Source organism: Acomys minous (genome assembly GCF_964271855.1).
Source record: "Acomys minous genome assembly, chromosome: 1".
Taxonomy (NCBI): Eukaryota; Metazoa; Chordata; class Mammalia; order Rodentia; family Muridae; genus Acomys; species Acomys minous.
In genome coordinates, this window is record NC_140483.1 from 39,855,399 (window position 1) to 39,875,337 (window position 19,939).

Consider the following 19,939-nt stretch of genomic DNA (forward strand, 5'->3'; position numbering starts at 1 on the left):
AAATGTTTTAAAAAATTTAAGAAGTAGTGCCTCATAGTGCTTAGCATGTGGTGGGTAGTCACCACTGCTAAGTAGTCAGTTAATGATACTAGAAATAAATTCCAAAATAACATCTAAACATTTAGTATTTTAATGGATACATTAATTCCTTTCCTATCACCCAGTAGTTAATTGTTAAATCTTTACAAGATTTAAAGGAAATGTTTGTCTCTGAGGAGACCTGTTATTGTCTTCTCATTAGAGAAGGTACAGAATTCTACCTTCTTGTAAATTCTAAATTTTTACTGTTACCAGTGGTACTTAATCATCTTAGGTAATTTTATTCTCGTTGGGTTTTTCAAATGAATGTTCTCCTCTCATACAAAGGATATGTTTGGGCCAGGTGTGGTGATATACACGTTTAATCCCAGCACTCGGGAGGCAGAGGCAGGTGGATTGCTGTGAGTTCAAGGCCAGCCTGGTCTACAAAGTGAGTCTAGGACAGCCAGTGCTATACAGAGAAACCGTGCCTTGAAAACTCAAACCCAAACCAAACCAATCCAAACCAAACCAAAAAACTCAACCCCCCCCCAAAAAAGGATGTGTTTGGTTTAAGATGTACTTATAATGTAAATGACTACGTTGTCAACATCAACCAAGATTTTTCCCGAGGGTTAATGCTGCATCAGTAGCTCCTTGTTTCTGTGATGTCTCAAAAAGCCAAAGATCAGGGCTGGTGAGCTGGTGCTGGTAAAGACCTTGCTGCTGAGCGGGAGGTCAATCACCAGTACCCATGTGGTGGAAGGAGAGAACCAACTAAAATTCTTTAACCTTCACATATGCACCGTGGGTTGTGTAGGTGTGTGTGTTTGTGTGTGTGTGTATGCATGTCCTTCTCCCTCCATGTATGTTAATAAGAAAAGACCAAGGACCTAATGAAGTTTTCTTAGGAGTTCATTTTCAGCTATCATAAGCCAGGTATGATACCTTCTCTGTGCTTTTTCCTCATCAACTCTTGCCACTAAATATTAAAAAAAAAAGTTCATTGAGCCTTGGAGCATAACACTGTTGTTGTTGTTACTGTTGTTGTTGTTGAAGTGAAAAGTGAACTTTGGGGCTGAGGATTTATCTCAGTGATAGAGTGTTTACACTTACTTGATATGCATGATGCTATGGGTATGATCCTAGTATCTCAAAAAACAAACAAACAAACAAACAAACAAACAAGCAAAACAAACAAAGGTAAACTTTGCTAATCAAACACGGCAAGCTTGTATTATTATGTAAAACACACAAATTTCATTTCTGGTAATGATAGGTTAATACCACTATTCTCAATGTATTTGTTGTGCATAAGAAGATTTTTTAGCATGTTTTCCATGTGCCATGGCATGGTTTAAAGCTCCTACTAATACACAGATCAACTTGTATTGTGAAGAAACCATACACTCCACAATTCAGAGCGTTTCTTTGTGATTACTTCTAGTTTTACATGCTTTTATGATTATACAGTGAAGTACAGTAGAAAGCTTAGTGACAATCGTGGGACCCTTGTATTTTAGTACATCAAAGATTTTAACTAGTTATCAATGTGTACTTAGGTATGTGTATATCCATGAATATATGGACGCTTGCATATGTGTGTACATGTGGGAGGTCAGAGGTCAATGTTGGGTGTCTTCCTTTATTCCTCTCCTCTTTATTTTTGAGACAAGTTCTTTTATTGAGCCTGGAGCTCCCCAGTTCCACAAGGCTACCTAGCCAATAAGTCACATGCATTGTGTCTCTGCCTCCCTGGTGCTGGCATTACAGGCACATGCTACTACCCCCAGCTTGAATGTGGGCGCTGGGGCTCCATGTTCAGGTCCTCACGCTGGGGCAGAAAGCGCTTTATCAATGGAACCATTTCCCCAGAAAGACTCTTGTCATCCAGAGAAACAGTTTCAAAAGGATAAACCTTGTCTTTTAAATGTTGTAGTGAATGAGATATGAACTATTTATGATGATATATGGATTTTAAAATACATTATTGGGGTTGGAGAGATGGCTCAGCACTTAAGAGTATGTACTTTTTTTTTTTAACTGAGGATCCAAGTTGGTTCCCAGCACTCACATCAGGGGGCTCACACGTCACCATCTTTACTGTATTTGACACATTCTTCTAGAATCTCTGGACAGTTTTAGTCGAAAGTGTTCATAACTTCCCCCACATATATACACATAATTAAAATAAGTCTTTAAAACATATTATCCTGTATCCTTTCACATCATTAAGCTTTCTTCATGTTAACAGTCATTTAAAGGCAGCTCTTGTCTCAGTATACAATTAAAATAATTGAGATGATGGTAATTTATGTCCTCTTGTGCGATGTGCGTTAGTCAGGGCTCTCTAGAGTAACAACTTACAGAAGGAATCTCTATATATAGAAAGGGGATTTGTCAGAACGGCTTGCAGGCTGTGGTCCAGCTGATCCAACAATGCCTGCCTATGAATGGAAGGTCCAAGGATCCAGTAGTTGTTCAGTCCGTGAGACGGGATGTCTCAGCTGGACTTCAGTATTCAGGATTCAGACTTGGGGAGTCTGATACCAGGGGGTTCATTATCAGCATATTAAGAAGACAGTATAATTTGGGAAAAAGTTTCCAGGCAACAATCATTCTCATTCTAGGTTTCCAGGCAACAATCATTCCAGTTCCAGGAGCCCAATAAAGCTTGAGGTGTGACCACTTAGAAACTGCTTTACAAAGTACATGTGACCAGGAGGGTGAGTTTTATAGCTGAAGGGGCTAGAATCTAGTGTGGTGTCCAACTAAGATAGCATAGAAGCCAGCCAGCTATAAAGTACACGTGACACCCCCTCCCCAAGGATGGGTTTTATTAACAGAGCCAGGGAGGGAGAGTCTGGGACAAACATTTGGGGGGATTTGGGTGAGGGCTGCCTCTATAGCAAAAGGTGGGAGAGCTGTGCCTCCTCAGATCGCAGAAGTCACCGGGTCATTAGCAGTATCCACTCCCAGCCTTCTGAGTGGGAAAACAGCTATTTTTATCTCCTCCATTGAGGAGAAGCTCCTGGTTTCCCTAGTGCTCTGTGGGCAAAAAGACCTTAGTGCCCCCCCCCCAAATTCTGGCTATTAACTATGTAAACAAGATATTAAAATCAACTCTTTTTTTCCTTCAATCTGATTATCAAAAATACAAGCTGTTCCTGGACTCACTTTGTAGACCAGGCTGGCCTTGAACTCACAGAGATCAGCTTGCCTCTGCCTCCCGAGTGCTGGGATTATAGGTGTGCGCCACCACTCCCTGCTAATCAACACATCTTTGTTACAGATAATAAATGCCAGGCTGAGGAGATAGCTCAGTTAGTGAAGCATTTGCCTTGAAAGCAAGATGGACTGAGTTAAAATTCCAGATGCCATGTAACACATAATGGAGTGTGCCTGTAAATCCCATGCTAGGGAGGCAGAGACAGCAGATTCTGGGGGCTTACCCGTCAGCCAGCTTGGCCAAATCCATGAGCTCAGGCCAGTGAGAGACCCTGCTGCTCCATCCCACAGTGGAGGCAGGCCTGGAGAGATGGCCCAGAAGGTAAGAGTGCTCATCTCCTTTATAGAGGACCTGAGTTCAGTTCTATGTTGGGTAGCTCATAACAACTTGTAAGTCTAGCTCCAGGAGATCTGACACCTCTGACCTCTCATATGGTCAGCACTCATGTGCACATTCCACACACATGTAATTAAAATACTTTAAAAAGTGGAATTTAAACATTAAAAATATATGTGGATACAATTAGTGAATGACACCTGAGGTTGACCTCTGGCCTCTACCTGCATTGTACACATGTGCGTGAGTAGTGGTTCCTCATGTGTACTTGCACACACAAGCACAAACACTGGCACACCTACACACATGCACACCTTCCTTCTGCACACATAGCTCTTTTGAAATGTACAGGTACTTGATATTAAGTACAACCCCATTCTGTACAATCTTAACTGCAATCCGTCATTTTACAGAGCTGAACCTCTAGATCTATGAATAACTCCCCACTCTCTCCTCCCTTCAGCACCCCACAAACACAATTTTATCAACTTGACTTAATGGGTACATCATATAGACAAACTCATACAGTGTTTGTCTTTTTATGACTGATTAAATTCACTTGGTATAACATTCTTAAGTTTATTTGTGGCATCAGAATTTTCTGTTTTGAAAGTTGACAAAATTCCATTTCACTTCATTCTTCTAAAAACATTTATTTTATCGTTCGTTCGTTCATTCATTCATTCATTCATTCATTCATGTGTGTGCTTGTTATCTGTATGAATGCAAGTGTCAACAGAGGCCAGAAGGGGGCATCCATTCCCCAGGAACTCGAGTTAGAGACAGTTGTGAGCTGCCATATGGGTGCTGGGAATCAAACTTGGGTCCTCTGCAAGTACAGCCAGTGCTCTTAATCACTGTGCCATCTCCCCAGCCCCTAACATTCCATTTACATGACAGATGCCACATTTTGTTTGCCAACTCATGTGTCAGTGGACATTTGTTTACTTTTCCTACAGCGTTGGTGTTATATATTGCTGTGAACATGGGTTCATAACTACTTAAAGTCTTTACTTTCAGTTCTTAGAGTCTTATACCAAGAAGTGAGTTTATATTTGCTTGTTCTCTCTTAATTTTTTTTAATTATAGAAAACAAGTGCTTTTAATTTTAACAAGTTTTAGATAAAAATGAGTCCACGTCCCATTCCTTTGGATCCCCTGGTTGGCACAGCACAGTCAGGTAATCCTAGGATTTATGTTTGCTTTGTGGTGCTGGGTGATGGGGAGAGGGGTGAGTTAGCAGTCAAAGCTCAGGCATCTAGAGCAGCCTGAGAGTCCCCAGCCTGGACCATGCAGGGCACTCGGCTTCCTGTGTCTGAGCGGAGGCACTGATGGGCACTGGGTTTCCAGGCAGCACACACCATTAGAGAAGGCCCGAGGAGTAGACCGTGGGCTCCAGAATCAGACATCGGTTTGACTGTCGGCTCAGTCATTAGGTTTTGACTTACTGTCAGGCCATTGCAAACTCTTTGTGGTACCGTCTTTTTATTTGGTATTATAATAACACCTGCTTCATAGGATTATTGGAGGGATTGAATGAGTTAATACTTAAGTGCTTAAAATACCTGACATAAACTCTCTGAAAATGTTGGCTAGCAATAATATTAATTACTGGGAGTTGCCATGTGGCTTTCCTTAGAGCCTTGGAAATGAGATGAAGAGGATTACATTCTGTGAGCTAAACTTGTGGCTAAACTATGTGCTCCATGAGTCAAAAAAGAGGCATAGCAGTCATTAAAGGCTGATATTCACAAGCACGTGCACAAGCCATGGTATGTAATGAAATAAGATTTGCTCTTGGGGCAGCACGTTAGGATGAGACTGTCACTTGACGAAGTTTTTGAATATCAAGAAAGCTGGCTGTGGTGCCTCCCACCTGGAATCCCACATTCAGGAAGCAGATGGAGGAAGATGGCCTTGAGCCTGGGCTACATAGTGACCACATGGGCAGCCTGGGGTACAGAGAGAGAACTTGTCTCAAACATCATCATCAACAACAAATGTCAATAGAAAATCAATATGCCAGACACAGCAGGGGTTGGTTATAGCCTATGTTGTCTCTCACACTTCAGGAGACAGAAACCCTTGCACACACCTCATTACTTTTCCCCAAAGGACAGGGGCCTATCTCCAGACAAGTGCAGAGTGGACAGTGCAAACATTCAACTCAGTCAACTATCCAGCAAGCTTCTGATTATAATTCATAAACATGGGAAGACAGTATAGGCTGGATGATTTAAATATTTGTGTGCATATCCAGTTGTAAGTCCCACTGGAAATCAACTTCTTAGCCATCTTTAAATGTCAGCTTTGTAAATCAGTCTACCCCTGACCTTTAAATCCATTCTTTTCAAATTGACTATATATGTAATAGCGTCTACAAAGCTGAACGCCAAACTCTGAGCCAGGCTGAAGATTGCGGTCTTCCATTCACCTTTCTTGGTTTCTTGGGTTATGTCCCCATGTCTTTTTTCTGATCTAATTTGTTGGTTTCTATTTTATTTATTTGAAATTTCATTTTGTGAGGTACAGTGATTCTCCCCCCCCACCCCCACCCCAACCCTCCCCAGTCAGGGTTTCCTTTTGTAGCCCTGGCTGTCCTGGAACTCTCTATGTAGATCAGGCTGGCCTTGAACTCACAAAAATTCACTTGCCTCTGCTAGGATGAAAAGCATGTGTTACCATGCCTAACTGGCATTTAAAAAAAATATATTTATTTATATTAATGTATATGAATAATCTGTCTTCACACACACCCAGAAGAAGGCATCAGATCCCATCACAGATGGTTGTGAGGACCTCTGAAAGACCAGCCAGTACTCTTAACCACTGAGCCATCTCTCCAGCCCGGTAGTGATATTCTTAAACATTACCATTGCCAGCTTGTTGAAGGGGGTCAGAGTATCCAAATTTCTCTCTTCAATCTCTGGATCAGCTGTACATGACCAGGAACCCACTGTGAGTGAGGCATGTCGTTGTGTGTAAGAGCTCACTCCTTGGAAAAGTTGCTTTGCTGTATATTTTCTTAAAGGAGGCAGAGCTCAAAAGTTCCTTAAAGATGAGCTATGTCAGGAACGCAGCCGAGCTGGGAGCATGCTTGCCTAGCATGCTCAAGGCCCTGAGTTCAGTACTGAGCACCCTGGAAACTGGCTGTGGTGGTGCACGTCTTAATCCCAATGCCTGGGAGGTGGAGGTGGGGGCGGGGCTCAGGAGTTCAAGGTCATCCCTGCTTTTACTCCTGCTTTTGTAGAGAGAGAAACAGATTATTTTTCTGTTTTAAGAAAGGTTTCCCTGGTGTTAGTGGTGCATGCCTTTGTGGATCTCCGAATTTGAGGCCAGCCAGGTCTACAGAGTGAGTTCTAGGAAAGCCAGGGCTACACAGAGAAACCCTGTCTCACAAAAACAAGCAAACGAATAAATAAACAGGCAAACTCTCATTATGTAGCTCACATGTGGCAAAGGTCATTCATTTTCTTCTTTATAGTATTGGCTTGAACTTGTGACTTGTCATTCACCTTCCTTTTCTGAGGTCCAGGCCTATCTAATTAGTATAAAATGTAACGATGAGCCATGTGGTGGTGGCACACGCCTTGAATCCTAGTATTCAGGGAGGCAGAGGCAGGCGGATCTCTGTGAGTTCAAGGTCAGCCTGGTCTACAAAGCAAGTCCAGGACAGCCAGGGCTACACAGAGAAACCCTACCTCAAAAACCAAAAACAAAAAACCGTAAGGATCAAGAGCACATCTCTTTCCTGTCAACATTTATTCTCTTGTTACATACCATTGAAATCCAAATTCATATTTGAAACTCAAGTTCATAGATTTCAGACTCGGTATACTTTGTAACCTGAGGGATGTTGTAGACTTCTTCACCATTTAGAAGACTTGTTCTATGGCAGTGATTTTACCTTTTGAACTTAGCAGGGGAGGCACTAGGAATAAAGCCTGTGCCGTGTGAAGTTCAGTGCATACTGAGGAGCTAGGCGCTCAGACCTTGGTTCTGTTCTTAGAGTAATCAGAAATGCCAAATTTCTTATGTTGCTGTTCTTTTTCCCCCAAACATAGCATTACAGTTTACGGTTTCATAATTTAATAATAAAAGTCAATGTATCTCTTCAAGTAATAACCACTGTATACCTCTGATAAAATTATATTCTGTTACTTTGATCAAAATCTGCAGGCTAAGACAGAAATTTTCTTTAAAGATTTTATTCATGTTTGTTTTAATCACAATTTAAATTTCTATTTCTAAGACAGTTTTTCTTATCTCCTCCTCTCCTTTCCTGGAACATTATGGGTTTTAATGTTAATTTTAGCATATTACCTTATTAAGGTAGCATGGACTTTATATAGAGATTTTATAGAGTCAGCTTTGACTCTGTATATGAAAATGTAATAGGAATTTGCATAGGAATGCATTATGAATATAGTATGTATTTACATATTTCCAAGGGAGAAATGAAGAAGGAAATATAGATAATGTATAAGCAATGTAACTTCTTTTTCAAGACAGCCTTGGCTGTCCTGGACTTACTTTGTGGACCAGGCTGGCCTCAAACTCGCAGAGATCTGCCTGTCTCTGCCTCCCAGAGTGCTGGACTTACAGGCCTAGCTAAGCAATGTAATTTTATTTAAGTGGCTCAGAGGGTTAATCAAGGAAAATTTCTTAAAAGAGCTATATTTGAAGAATTTAAGAGAATGTACAAATATATTGGCGAAGAAGTCAGACAAATGGAAAGAAATACACATACATTTTGCACAAAGGAGCTTGCAGTAGAAGAGAGATAATGGTATCCCATGGAGGTGGACCAACAGGCACTGGCCCAGAGGGGATGAGGGATGCTGGGTAGTGACTGGTGAATTTACTGAGATGGAGAGTCAACTGTGCTACCAAATATTTTGAGTGGATATTGTGTTATATGTCACAGGAAAAGAGAAATTAAGAAGGAGGGAGAAAAGGAGAGGAAAGGAAGGGCAGAGGGAGGGAAGGGGAGGAGAGGGAGGATGCACTTTAGTACTCAATTGATTTAGAGTGCCCTACAGGAAATTGCTATCTTGATGAGATAAGGAAAAAAGGATCCTTGGAAGCCATCGAGAGTGATGTGCGGTGAGGTACAGCACACGATGGAGGTGCCTCTGAGGATTCTCACACATCATCCTGCCTCTGTGATCTTCCTGGGAGGGAGAGTTCTGTGTTGGAAAGATCAAACTGAGTGGCTGGCTAGGTTTCAAAAAAGTCAAGTTTTGTAGCCACATATAATCAATTTTCAGAAGAGCTTTTACCCACATAGAACAATTTTGAATCACTTTAGAAAAAAATGACTGCCTCCAAAATCTTTTGGCCCTAGCCAACAATCAATGGAAAACCACTGCTTTGCCCTTGAGACAGTGTGTAATGTCAGTAACTTCAGGTGCTCTCTGAGCTTACAGTGTATTTTTTTATACTGAAACCAATTTAGGAAGTTATTTAGTCCACATCCTTCTTGGAAGGATGATGTGAGTAGGCTAGAGTAATGACCCTCCTTTTCTTCTTCAAAACATTTATTTTGGGGCTGGAGAGATATCCTAGTGATTTAGAGCATTGACTGCACTTTCAGAGGACCTGGGTTCAATTCCCAGCACCCACACAGCAGTGTACAAACATCTGTAACTCCAGTCTCATGGGATCTGATGTCCTCTTCTGGCCTCCAGGGGCACTGTACACACATGATACACAGACAAACATGCAGGCAGAATACCCTCACATTTACAAATAATAAAATAAAAATTAAGAATTTATTTTGTTAATGTTACCTTTAGGAGGAGAGAGGAAGTTGCTCATGCCAATTTTGGATTATGTTGAAAGTCTGTCGCGTATTGTAGTAGTTATAGTAAGTGATCAGGTTTTGTCTTTACTACATCAGTTTGTCCCCGTCTCAGTCAGAGCTGGAAGAGAGACTAAGTTTTGGTTACCTGTCAAGTACATCCTTTCGTAAATGTTTGGCTTGAGAAGATAGTGTCTATGTCTCCCATTTCTTTTTGTTCTTTTCTTTTCCTCTTTGCTGCTTGCAGACCCATTTGTGGCTTCCACCACCTCCACCGGCCTGCCCGAGGGAGGTTTTCTGAGGTATTTGGCTTCGAAGGATGACAGCTGAGGCATATTCAAGTGCCTCACTATGTTCCTGGGTTTCTGTGGGTTTTGACCCACATGGACTGGGGGTAGATCTCTGTAAGGCACCACCATGAAAACAACAGGAGTCTTGGGGTCCTGCCTCAGGTTGGGTTGCTGTTGTCCAGGAACAGCATGGTTTAAGGGGTGGTTTCCCGAAGCTGCCCGAGATTTTATGTTCTGATTCTTTTTGCTGGCTCTGTAGTACATCAGTGAAGTCTGGCTTCACTCCTGTTATGCAGTTTACTTTATAAGCATTGTACCTGTCAACTGTAAAGGGTGGGGGAACAGTTGGTCCTGAGACACTGCTAACAAAATTTTCGAGAATAAAATGCCAAATGGCACCAGTTATTGGACACAAAGTGACCTGGGGCCCATAAGCTGGCCAGGCTCCGAAGAGCCTCACGGTTCTGTGCTGACACAGGAAGTTGATTCTCAGCATGATAGAGATGAGGAAAAAAAAATGCTAAAAGTGACGTCTGGATGCATCATCAGGAAAGTGTGCATTTTACTGCTGCAGCAGTGCTCATCCTCATCAAAAGGGGAGTAGCCGGAATACAGAGGGGTGGGTCTAATGTTGCCGTGACAGGCCATGGATGAGTCAAGGTAGCCACTCCTCTCGAAGAGCATTGACTCTGGGTGGGTGTGAGTCCCAGTGCAGTTACTAACGTGGCCCTTTTGTGTCAGGTTCCCAGAGGAGCTTCTCAGCTCATAAAACCTGAGGTGCTTTGTTTGAGGGTACGTGTAGACCATGGGAATCCAAAAATGTGATGAAATTCTGTGTCGGGCACTCCCGCCTCTTCGCCTGTCTGCATGTGGTAAGGGCAGTTAGTGAGTCTCCAGAGAAGCTTAGCCAGGAGTAAGGCTTGACTGGTGTTCTGTCGTGTGTTAGGTACTCTTCACACAGAGGCTCCATTGCTGACTCTACAATCTTTTAGCTGCAGATTGAAACAAGGAAGCGAAATTAGACTTGGAACTGTAGCAGGAAAACCTGAAGACAGTGCGTAAATTTACTAAGCTCTAGTTTCCTTTAAGGGGGCTAACATAATTACCCAATTGCCAGCAAAGCACATTCTAGCCTAAAGGTGAGACATGTAGAAGTGGATTCCAGAGTTCAAGACTCATTTTTCCGGGGCTGGAGCGATGGCTCAATGGTTAAGAGCACCGGCTGCTCTTCCATGGGACCTGGGTTCAATTCCTAGCACCCACATGGCAGCGCACAACTGCCTATGACTCCAGTTTCAGTGGACCAGACTCCCTCACACAGACATACATGCAGGACAAACATCCATGCACTAAATAGAAAGAAATACATTAAAAAAGATTCCTTTTCCCTTATTGAGGCTGTGATGGGTGCGAGGGGAGGGGGAAGACTGAAGAGCAATGCAGAATACAACTGTGCCTGTTTCATAGATTCCATGTCTGTAGAGCAAATGGGTTAGCAGAGTAAGTTCCAGAAGCAGCCTACATTGAAGGCTGGGCTGCTCTGCTTCCCAGCTTAGTGGCCTCTGGTAAGTCCTTTAGCCTCTGGAGCCACAGCCTCCTTGTCTGCAAAGATGATCATAGGACCTATTCATAAGGTTGTCTTGGAATTGAATACTATCATACATATAATAAGTATCAGACACTTTCCTGTGTGCCCGACACGGCTCAACCAACCTTAGCTCTTAGTGACAGCAGTGCAAGTGCCATGTCATCTTGATGATCCTTACTTGTGAAAGCCCAAAGAATTAAGCAGGCTTTGTGTTCATGATCTCTTTCTTGGACTCTTATCTGAGTGTGGTGGTGGCTGATATATGGGACACGGGTTTTGAGTATACTTGCCTTTTGAATGAGCTGCTTCCTAAAACCATGGGCAGTAATACGAAGATGCTGTCCTTTTCAGAACTGGCTGCTAGGGCAACTTCTAGAAGTACCGTTTGTGTGTTGTTTGACTCCTGGGCATAGGTTCACTCACATCTGAGGGTTTGTTTTCGGTTGGTGGGCCTTGTTAGAGGGGCTTCAAAAATCACCCTCATGGAAGCAACATATTGTTTATTTAGAATATAGAGAACCAGTGGTTCCTGGGACATTCAGTCCCAAATATTGAGAAACTTAGGTAATGCCATTTTTAAAAACATATTTCTCAAGTTACTATATATTTAACCTAGAGCATTAAGATATAGTTGTTAAACCATTTTAAATTATTGTATAAAGGCCATGTGTTCCTTGTAGAGAATGGTTGTATGTAACAGAAGAAAGAAAAATCTCACTGGTTTGTACCAATTTGTATTTCAATTACTGATAATAGATCCGTTCTTTCAGTCTCTCCCTCCTCTACACACACACACACACACACACACACACACACCTACACACACACACCTACACACACACCTACACACACACACTCACACTCTGTATTCTGTGGGTCATGTTTTATACCCTTATTTCACTTGTAGTGCACCATAGAATTTTCCTGTTATTAAAGTTACTTCAGAAAGCAATATTCAAAAGAGCAATATTCATGGTTATTGAGAATTTTACTATATAACTATAACATTCAAGTTCTTGCCTCTTTAAAATATTAACAGCATTTTAATGAATATTTTATAAGCAAATTGTTTCTGTGTCTGATTCCTCTCATTAAGTGTAGATTATCGTTAAGTCATAGTATCAGACTTTGTCAAATTGTTTCCTGGAAAGGACACTTAATCTTGCTGGGTCCCAGTGGTCATTATACCCGGTTTGCCAGTTTGAGAAGTGTGCACTGGTGTTACTTGGTTGTGCTTATTGGTCCATAGCAGCACTTACTTTTCTGTGAACTGTTCTTGATCCTCCTCCTCCTCTTCCTCTTCCTCCTCCTCCTCCATCTCTTCCTCCTCCTTCTTCTTTTTGTGGTTTTTCAAGACAAGGTTTCTCTCTGTAGGCTTAGCTGTCCTGGACTCACTTTGTAGACCAGGCTGGCCTCGAACTCACAGAGATCCGCCTGCCTCTGCCTCCCAAGTGCTGGGATTCAAGGCATGCACCACCACGCCCTGCCCCTTATCTTCTTTTAAGCCTCATCTTTCCTTATTGATTTGCAAGAGCTCTTTGTGAGTCAAGGCCTTATGTCTATCATTTCTTCAACATGGAGTGTGCAGAGAAGGCTCAGTGGTTAGAGTACTTACTGCTCTTGCACAATCCTCAGGATTGGTTCCTGGTGGTGGCTCACTGTTGGGCGTTGGCATACGTGTGGTGCACATTCATACAGCGGACAAAAACACTTGTACATATAGAATAAAAAAAAATCCTAAAATTATTTTACCTGAGCTGGGAGGTGGTGGTGCATGCCTTGAATCCCAGTATTCGGGAGGCAGAGGCAGGTGGATCGCTGTGAGTTCTAGGCCAGCCTAGTCTACAAAGTGAGTCCAGGACAGTCAAGGCTACACAGAGAAACCCTGTCTCAAAAAACCAAAAATTTAAGAAAAAATTTTACCTGGTTTATAGAGGCTTTTAATTATGTTTGTGTTTTATTTTTACACAGGGTTACATAAGACTTTTCATGCAAGCATATAGTATACTTTGAGTATTTTCCCTGTTATTTAACTGCACCAAATTCATTTTTTTGTGATAAGTCTTTATTTTGTGGTTACTTTTTCCTGTTGTATTCAGAAAAGAATTTTTCATTAAGCATGGCTAACTAGTCCTCATACTTTCCCCAGGATATGTGTGTGTGTGTGTGTGTGTGTGTGTGTGTGTGTGTGTGTGTGTGTGTGTATGTATGTATTTGTCAGTCATGTTATTGGGGAATGCTACCATTGAGCTATATCCCAAACCCTTTTTCAAATTCTGTTTTTTTGGGGGGTGGGGTGGGTGGGGTGGGGGATGAAGGTATGCAACAGAATCTCCCATAGCCCAGGCTAGCCTTGAAACTCAGAGATCCACCTGTCTCTGCCTTCAGAGTGCTGGTGTGCACCACCACTGCCTGGCTCACATTTTTCTTTGTTGGTCTTCATCTTAGCTTTTGAGGCAGGCCCTCTTCCTGCACCTAGAGCTTCCAGTTTCTGCTGGGCTGGCTAGCCACATCCCTCAGGGATCTGACTGTCTTTGCCTTCCACCAAGCTCCAGGTTCCCAGGCATGTGTCTTGAGGATGCAAACTTACTGGCTCAGGCTTTCACAGCAAGCACTTTGCCCACTAAGCTAACCCTCCAGCAATCTCAGACACCTTTTATTTGATTGGATGGAACCTGTGACTTTCCTGTGGGAATCTTGTCTTGAGTGGAGAATGTTTTAAAAGTCTGGGTAAACGTGAAGTATGGCTTTGTTTGTGCTCAGCTAACAGCCCTGTGGTAACTCTGGCACCATGGACTTATTAGTTTATGGTTTGTGTTTGTTTGTTTTGATCAAGTCTCACTGTGTAGTCCTGACTGGCCTGGGACCTGCCATTTAGACCAGGCTAGCTTTGAACTTGCAGAAGTCCACCTGCCTCTGCCTCCCGAGTGTGGGGAGTACAGATGAGTACCACCACCTGACCTACCTTGTAGATTTTTGTTTTATCTCTGAAGCTAATTTAACCCATTTAAATGGGATTGGGCATTTGCCTCAGCTTCCTCCTTAGCACTGCATTCTCCTGATGCTACTGCATTCCTTTAAAGCCACCTCGTCCTTGGAATAGCTTGGGAACCTGGGAAGCTGGTTCTAGCCCTTGACAAAGGGCAGGTGTCTTGAAACCTAAGACTATTTCCTGCAAATTTTGAGCATCAGTTCTCCCTAAGCCTTCTCAGCCAAACTCAGTCTGCTACCAAAACTTGTAAAGGCTAAGCCTAAATTGTACACTTTAGTATTGTGCCTTTAGTGTGGCTCACCGCTGAGTGACATCCCGTTCAGTACTCCAGTTACATTCCCAACCCACCAGAGAAAAATGCTGACAAATACAAATGAAAAAAAAAAAAAGAAGGCTTAAAACATGATTTTGTGGTGCGTATAACAAACATGCGTCAAAAAGATTGGAAGGGCCTGGGAAGATGGCTCAGATGCTGGCTGTGCAATTGAGAGAACTGGAGAGTTTGGCTCTCTAGAACCCGCGTAGAAGCGTGGCAGCCCATTTGTAATCCTGGAGCCCAACGACGAGAGAGAGAGAGAGAACCCTGGAGCAGGCTGGCTAGCCAGACTAGCCAAAATGGCAGCTCCAGGTTCAGTGAGAAAGCCTGTCTCAAAAAATAAAGGTGGAGAGCCACGGAGGAAGATATTAGCGGTCAGCCTCGGGCCTCTATACCCTTGTGCTCACAGATGCACACACACGCCACCACATGTCCACACAGTAGGAATAGGCATGTGCACCATACACACCCACACTTAGAACAGACTGGAAGGAATAGTGATGCCAACAGCAACTGGAAGATTTGCTGATACAGATGATTTATTTTCTCCCTTGTGTGTCAGTGTTTTTGCTCTGTAAATGAGATGGAAACACACTAAGAGGGCCTTTTCTGCCTTTTTAAGCTGGTGTGTGGAGCTAAGAAGGTAGTGACTGCTAACTGCCCTTAGGAAAGCAAGAGTCCTTAGTCTTTTTACAGCATGGACACTCCTCATTGCATTCCAAACATTCTGTTATTTCTACCCCTCTCCTGCCATGCTTCAGCCCTAGCCAGACACGGTGCAGCACTGTCTGGAAAGTGATCTTGCTGAACAATGGCTTTGCCATGGACGGCTCTGGAGTCATGTTCTTGTTAATGGCTTCTCAGTGCCAGCTATCTGAGCTTCTCTTCTGGAGTCTTCTCTTTTTCTAGAGTCTTTCTGGGTTGTCCTTTCGCCGGCCTGCTCTAAAGGAAAGAGCGCAGTTTCCTTTATGCTTTTATAGAACACAAGGTTCATTATATGAGTTGTTATCAATTACAGGCTACCTATATTGATACTTTTTGTTACCTGTCTCTTTGCTTTTCACTATCCAGGTGGCCCAGAGCTACCTGCGAAGCCTTGACTGGCTCACAGGCCGTGTGGGTTCCTGGCTGTTGGCGTTACTACTGCTTGGTCCTTCCCCCAGTGCTTTGCCTGTGCTCGGGATTTATACTTTGCCATCTAAAGAGCAGATTTGCTGGAGTAAGCACGAGAGATGTGGGGAGCCCCTATTGTTGAAGGACTTTCTCTCTCTCTCATCCAGTGGTGAGTGGCCCTGGACTTTGGCCACGGCAGGACAGACTTCCTGGATTTAACACAAGCGAACCATGCTGTGAGGACAGACTGCTCCGATTTCAACTAGCTAGGATCTAGCGAGCGCTGCTAAGGCACAGTTCGCACTGGAATAATTGGAGAATGGAGTTTGCCCTTCCCAATCTGTGCGCAATCTGCTTGGAGCTAAAAACAAATGCTAGCAGTTATAATTACCACCGTTTTGTCTCCAGGCTTGGATCACACTCCAGGTGTCAGAGGCGCTGCTCCATCTCCTCCGTTTCTTCCTGGAAGTCCCATGCCTTGTTTCACGAAGGTTCAGAGGGCATGTGTGCCATCAAGACTCACCTCTGACACCATGTCAGGACTCTAGCGGTTTCTATTAGTTCTTTTATTTTTTTTCTGGCCCAAGTTAGTCCCCGCTGAGGTGTGGCTGCCTCTAAGAACACTGTTGAATTGGTGCCATGGTAACGTTTGGAAAGTAGCTACTGCTAGGATACAGCGCTGACACTTATTACTCTATTTGCACATGAAACCACCTGTTCCAAAGATGAAAATATATGTGTCTGCTTACTTATTCCCATCCAGATAAAAGGGTTATATCTAACTGTTTAAGAGAATGCATTGATTTTTTTTTCTCTCCTTGTAAGAATAAAACCTAAGGCCCTCTTCTCAGCCTTCTCTAGCGTTTAGAGTAGGTGCCAGGCTTAGTGCATGGATGAGACTTGGGGCTCTGTTGTCTGTGAAGATGCCAGGGGCCGCCCTTGGGGAGGTTTGCCTTTTGGTGACATTGACTTTGGAAAGAGAGCAAGTTTGGACAAATGGACCCATACTCCACTAAGGGACCCCCTTTTTCTTCATCTTTTTTTTTGTTGTTTGTTTGTTTGTTTGTTTGTTTTTTGGTTTTTTGAAACAGGGTTTCTCTGTGTAGCCTTGGCTGTCCTGGACTCTCTTTGTAAACCAGGCTGGCCTCGAACTCACAGAGATCCATCTGCCTCTGCCTCCCGAGTGCTGGGACTATAGGCGTGTGCCACCATGCCCAGCTTTTTTTCTTATGACATTTAAAAATGATTTATTTTATATGTATGAAAGTTTTGCCCTTCTTGTTTGCATATGCTCATGTACACACAGTATCCGGGGAAGCCAGAAGGGTGCATCTGTACTCCTGAACTGGAGCTCCGTATGGATGCTGGGAACTGAACCCAGGTCCTATACAAGATCAAGTGCTCTGCCTGCTGAGCCATCTCTCCATCTCTCCAGACCCAAAGCGGGGCTCTTGATTCTGTCTAAAGAAGTTATAGAAAGTGTCAGCATTTTCCATTTTCTGAGAAAGTTTTTGGTAAGCCCTTGCTACTTGTATGTGTGGCTCCCTTCATTTTAAGAAAAGCTTTGCTTCTGGTGTAGCCGGTCCATCTCTCTTCCCTTTCTCCCTGGCCTCCGTTTCTCAGACACTAGGATACTGCAGTTGTTATCCACTATGCTCTTATTCCCTTGCTCTTCCTCAGGCTACTTGAATAAGTGGTGGTCAGTGTGCTTTCCTGTTAGTTACTCTGACAGCTTGTAAGCATATATACTCTAACTCCTCAGGGAGAACGGGCTCCCAGAAGCCCCTGCTGTCTGCGTGTATTGCTGTCATCTTGACGTCAGACATCAGTGGCCCCTGCCAGCAGCCCTCTCTCAGCCATGGGGCCCCTTGTAGACTGGATGTGTTATCTTGGCTTACTTTCCCCTGCCTGGTGTCCTTGGCAAATGTAGTATTTCATACTACCCCACTTTTTGCCTGAACCATGCCCTTCTTGTTTTGGCTTTTGTGTTCAGACCATCTCCTCACTGAATGAATTTACAAAAGACTGAAAGTTGATTCTCATAGCTGACCTTCTGCTTAACTCTGATAAACGATACCCCGTTATACAATATTACTAAAAAAAAACTTTCACGTTGTGGTATATGCCCTTATTAGCGGGTGGGGTAAAGTCTGGCAGATATCTGTGCGTTTGAGGCCAGCCTTGTAACAAATTTAGGGCTACCCAGGGCTATATAGTGAGACCTTATCTAACAAAACAAAACAAAAAACTTAAAAAAGTGGTAATTTGCTGGGCATAGTGGCACATGCCTTTAATCCCAGTATTTGGAAGGCAGAGGCAGGTGGATCTCTGTGAGTTTGAGGCTAGCCTGGTCTACAAAGTGAGTCCAAGACAGACAAGGCTACACAGAGAAAGCCTGTCTCGAAAAACCAAAATAAATAAATAAATAAAATTTAAAAAGTGGTAATTTTAGAAATCTGATGAGATACTTATATAATAAAGGTTTGACCCTGCAATAGGCCCCAGTCAAGGTAGGAAACATGTCGCAGGCTCTGCACTGTCACCCCTTGTGTGCCATGCACTCTCAGTGGGGGCCTGGCGAAAGTTAGACTGGCAAGAGGAGGAGATATGAGCCTCATAATATCACCCAGTTGTGTACTAGATTGGCTTTAGGAAGCTTAATTATATTAAAATATATATTAAAATTCTAATTATCACATAGCAATGATCAGGCTAATTGGTAAAACCATCACTTCAAATATTTATTATTTCTTTGTGTTGGGAACATTTGAAATCCCTACACAATTTTGCAGCACACACTTAATGGCTGCTAACCGTGGTTAATTGTACTGTGCTATACAACAGCAGACATTGTTCCTTTCCTCTAATTGCACCCTGCACCGCGTCAGTCCCCTCGCTATGCTCCTTTCCTCTCGCTTCCCAGACTTTGAGAAGTCCTATTTTACTATCTTCTATAAAATCAGCTTATAAAACTTAACGTGTGAAAACATGTATTTGTCTTTTTGTGTGATTTATATGACATTATATCCTCCAATTCTAGTCCTACTGCGAAGGGGTCCTCACTGCTCTCCCCTCCTCCCTCCTCTTCCCACACATGCCCCTCCCCTGCATGAGTGTGAGCATTCACCGGCCATGGCATCTGGGTGGAGATCAGAGGACAGCCTAGGGTGTTGGTCCTGGCCTTCTTCCTTGCTTGAGACAGGGCCCCCCTTGTTCACTGCCACCTTCACTAGGCTTGCTGGCCCGTGAGCTTCTGTGACTCTCCTGGCTCTGCCGCCCATATCTCGGGGACGTGCTGAATCACAGGTGCGCGTGGGACAACTTTATTGTCCCAAGGAAGCAAACAAACAAAGGCTTACCCATGGTTCCAAGGAAGAACTCTGCTTAGGTGGATACCTACCCAAGCGAGACGCTTCTGTGGTAGCCCACCTGCCAGGCTTCGTCTTCATTCTGATGAACTGTGTGTTATCCACGTAAAAGTATGCAGCTATAAAATACTGCAGCCAGTGATCTGGCAATACAGGATGGCTGTGTTTGCTAAAGGCTGCATGGGAAGTGATGCTCTTTTTGGGTGGCAGAGGTAATTTATATTTTATTGCTTTCGTTATTAACTTTTATTTGCGCACACTGCCCTTAATTAGTTACATAATATGTTCTGTGTCGCAGCTTGGTCAACACTCTGATCTATGTAGCAGTAGTAAGTCAGTCAGAAATAGGACCTGAATTTAAAAGCAAGCCTGAAGTGAAGAAGGACGGAGGACTCAGGAGGTTTTGGGAGCTCTCTAAGTAGTTTGATGGGAAAGACAGAAAGGAAAAATATAGGCTGAAAGGAAAGGAAGCCAGAAAAGCGCAGGATGACCAGGCATGGTGACACAGGCCTGTAGCCAGCACTAGGAACACAAAGCCAAGAGGTTCAGGAGGAATCCAGGGTTATCATTGGCTACATACGGAGTTCTAGGCCAACCTGGGCTACATTAAGACCTTATCTCAAAGGTGGAAGGGAGGAACAAAAGATGGATCTTGTAGTTTGGGTTTGCAGACAAAGTGGCCACAGGGTGGCAGCGCAGTCCAGACAGCAGGGACTGGTTTGCTGGCCTTTTCTTAACCACACTTTAGACTTAATTCTTCCACTTGGAATTCCCTCCTTGCCAAGGAAACAGCAGCAAATGCTCAGGATTAAAGGGGAAAGGCACCCTGTGACCTCTGCAGGGTAAGTTCCAAGGAAGGCTTCAAACTGGCAGGACTCACTCACAA

At 43.4% G+C, this 19,939-nt stretch overlaps 2 protein-coding genes across 3 annotated transcripts in view; one reads left to right on the plus strand and one right to left on the minus strand.

The window, feature by feature from the left end:
• RGL1 (ral guanine nucleotide dissociation stimulator like 1) overlaps positions 1–19,939 on the plus strand; it is a 247,887-nt gene that overhangs the window by 2,105 nt on the left and 225,843 nt on the right. The window contains exon 1 of one of the 2 annotated variants that reach the window (XM_084792401.1): positions 2,685–2,744. The exons of the other annotated variant lie outside the window; for it this stretch is intronic. The gene's annotated coding sequence lies outside the window, so the exon portion shown is untranslated. Of the gene's footprint in view, positions 1–2,684; positions 2,745–19,939 lie in introns of those variants that run through there. 2 annotated transcript variants of the gene reach the window in all.
• On the minus strand, positions 9,047–10,759 carry APOBEC4 (apolipoprotein B mRNA editing enzyme catalytic polypeptide like 4). The gene is given in 7 exon segments (XM_084795994.1): positions 9,047–9,626; positions 9,776–9,925; positions 9,927–10,103; positions 10,105–10,182; positions 10,184–10,476; positions 10,479–10,565; positions 10,568–10,759. Coding segments are annotated over 7 exon segments (909 nt in total). The 5' UTR covers positions 10,647–10,759; the 3' UTR covers positions 9,047–9,581.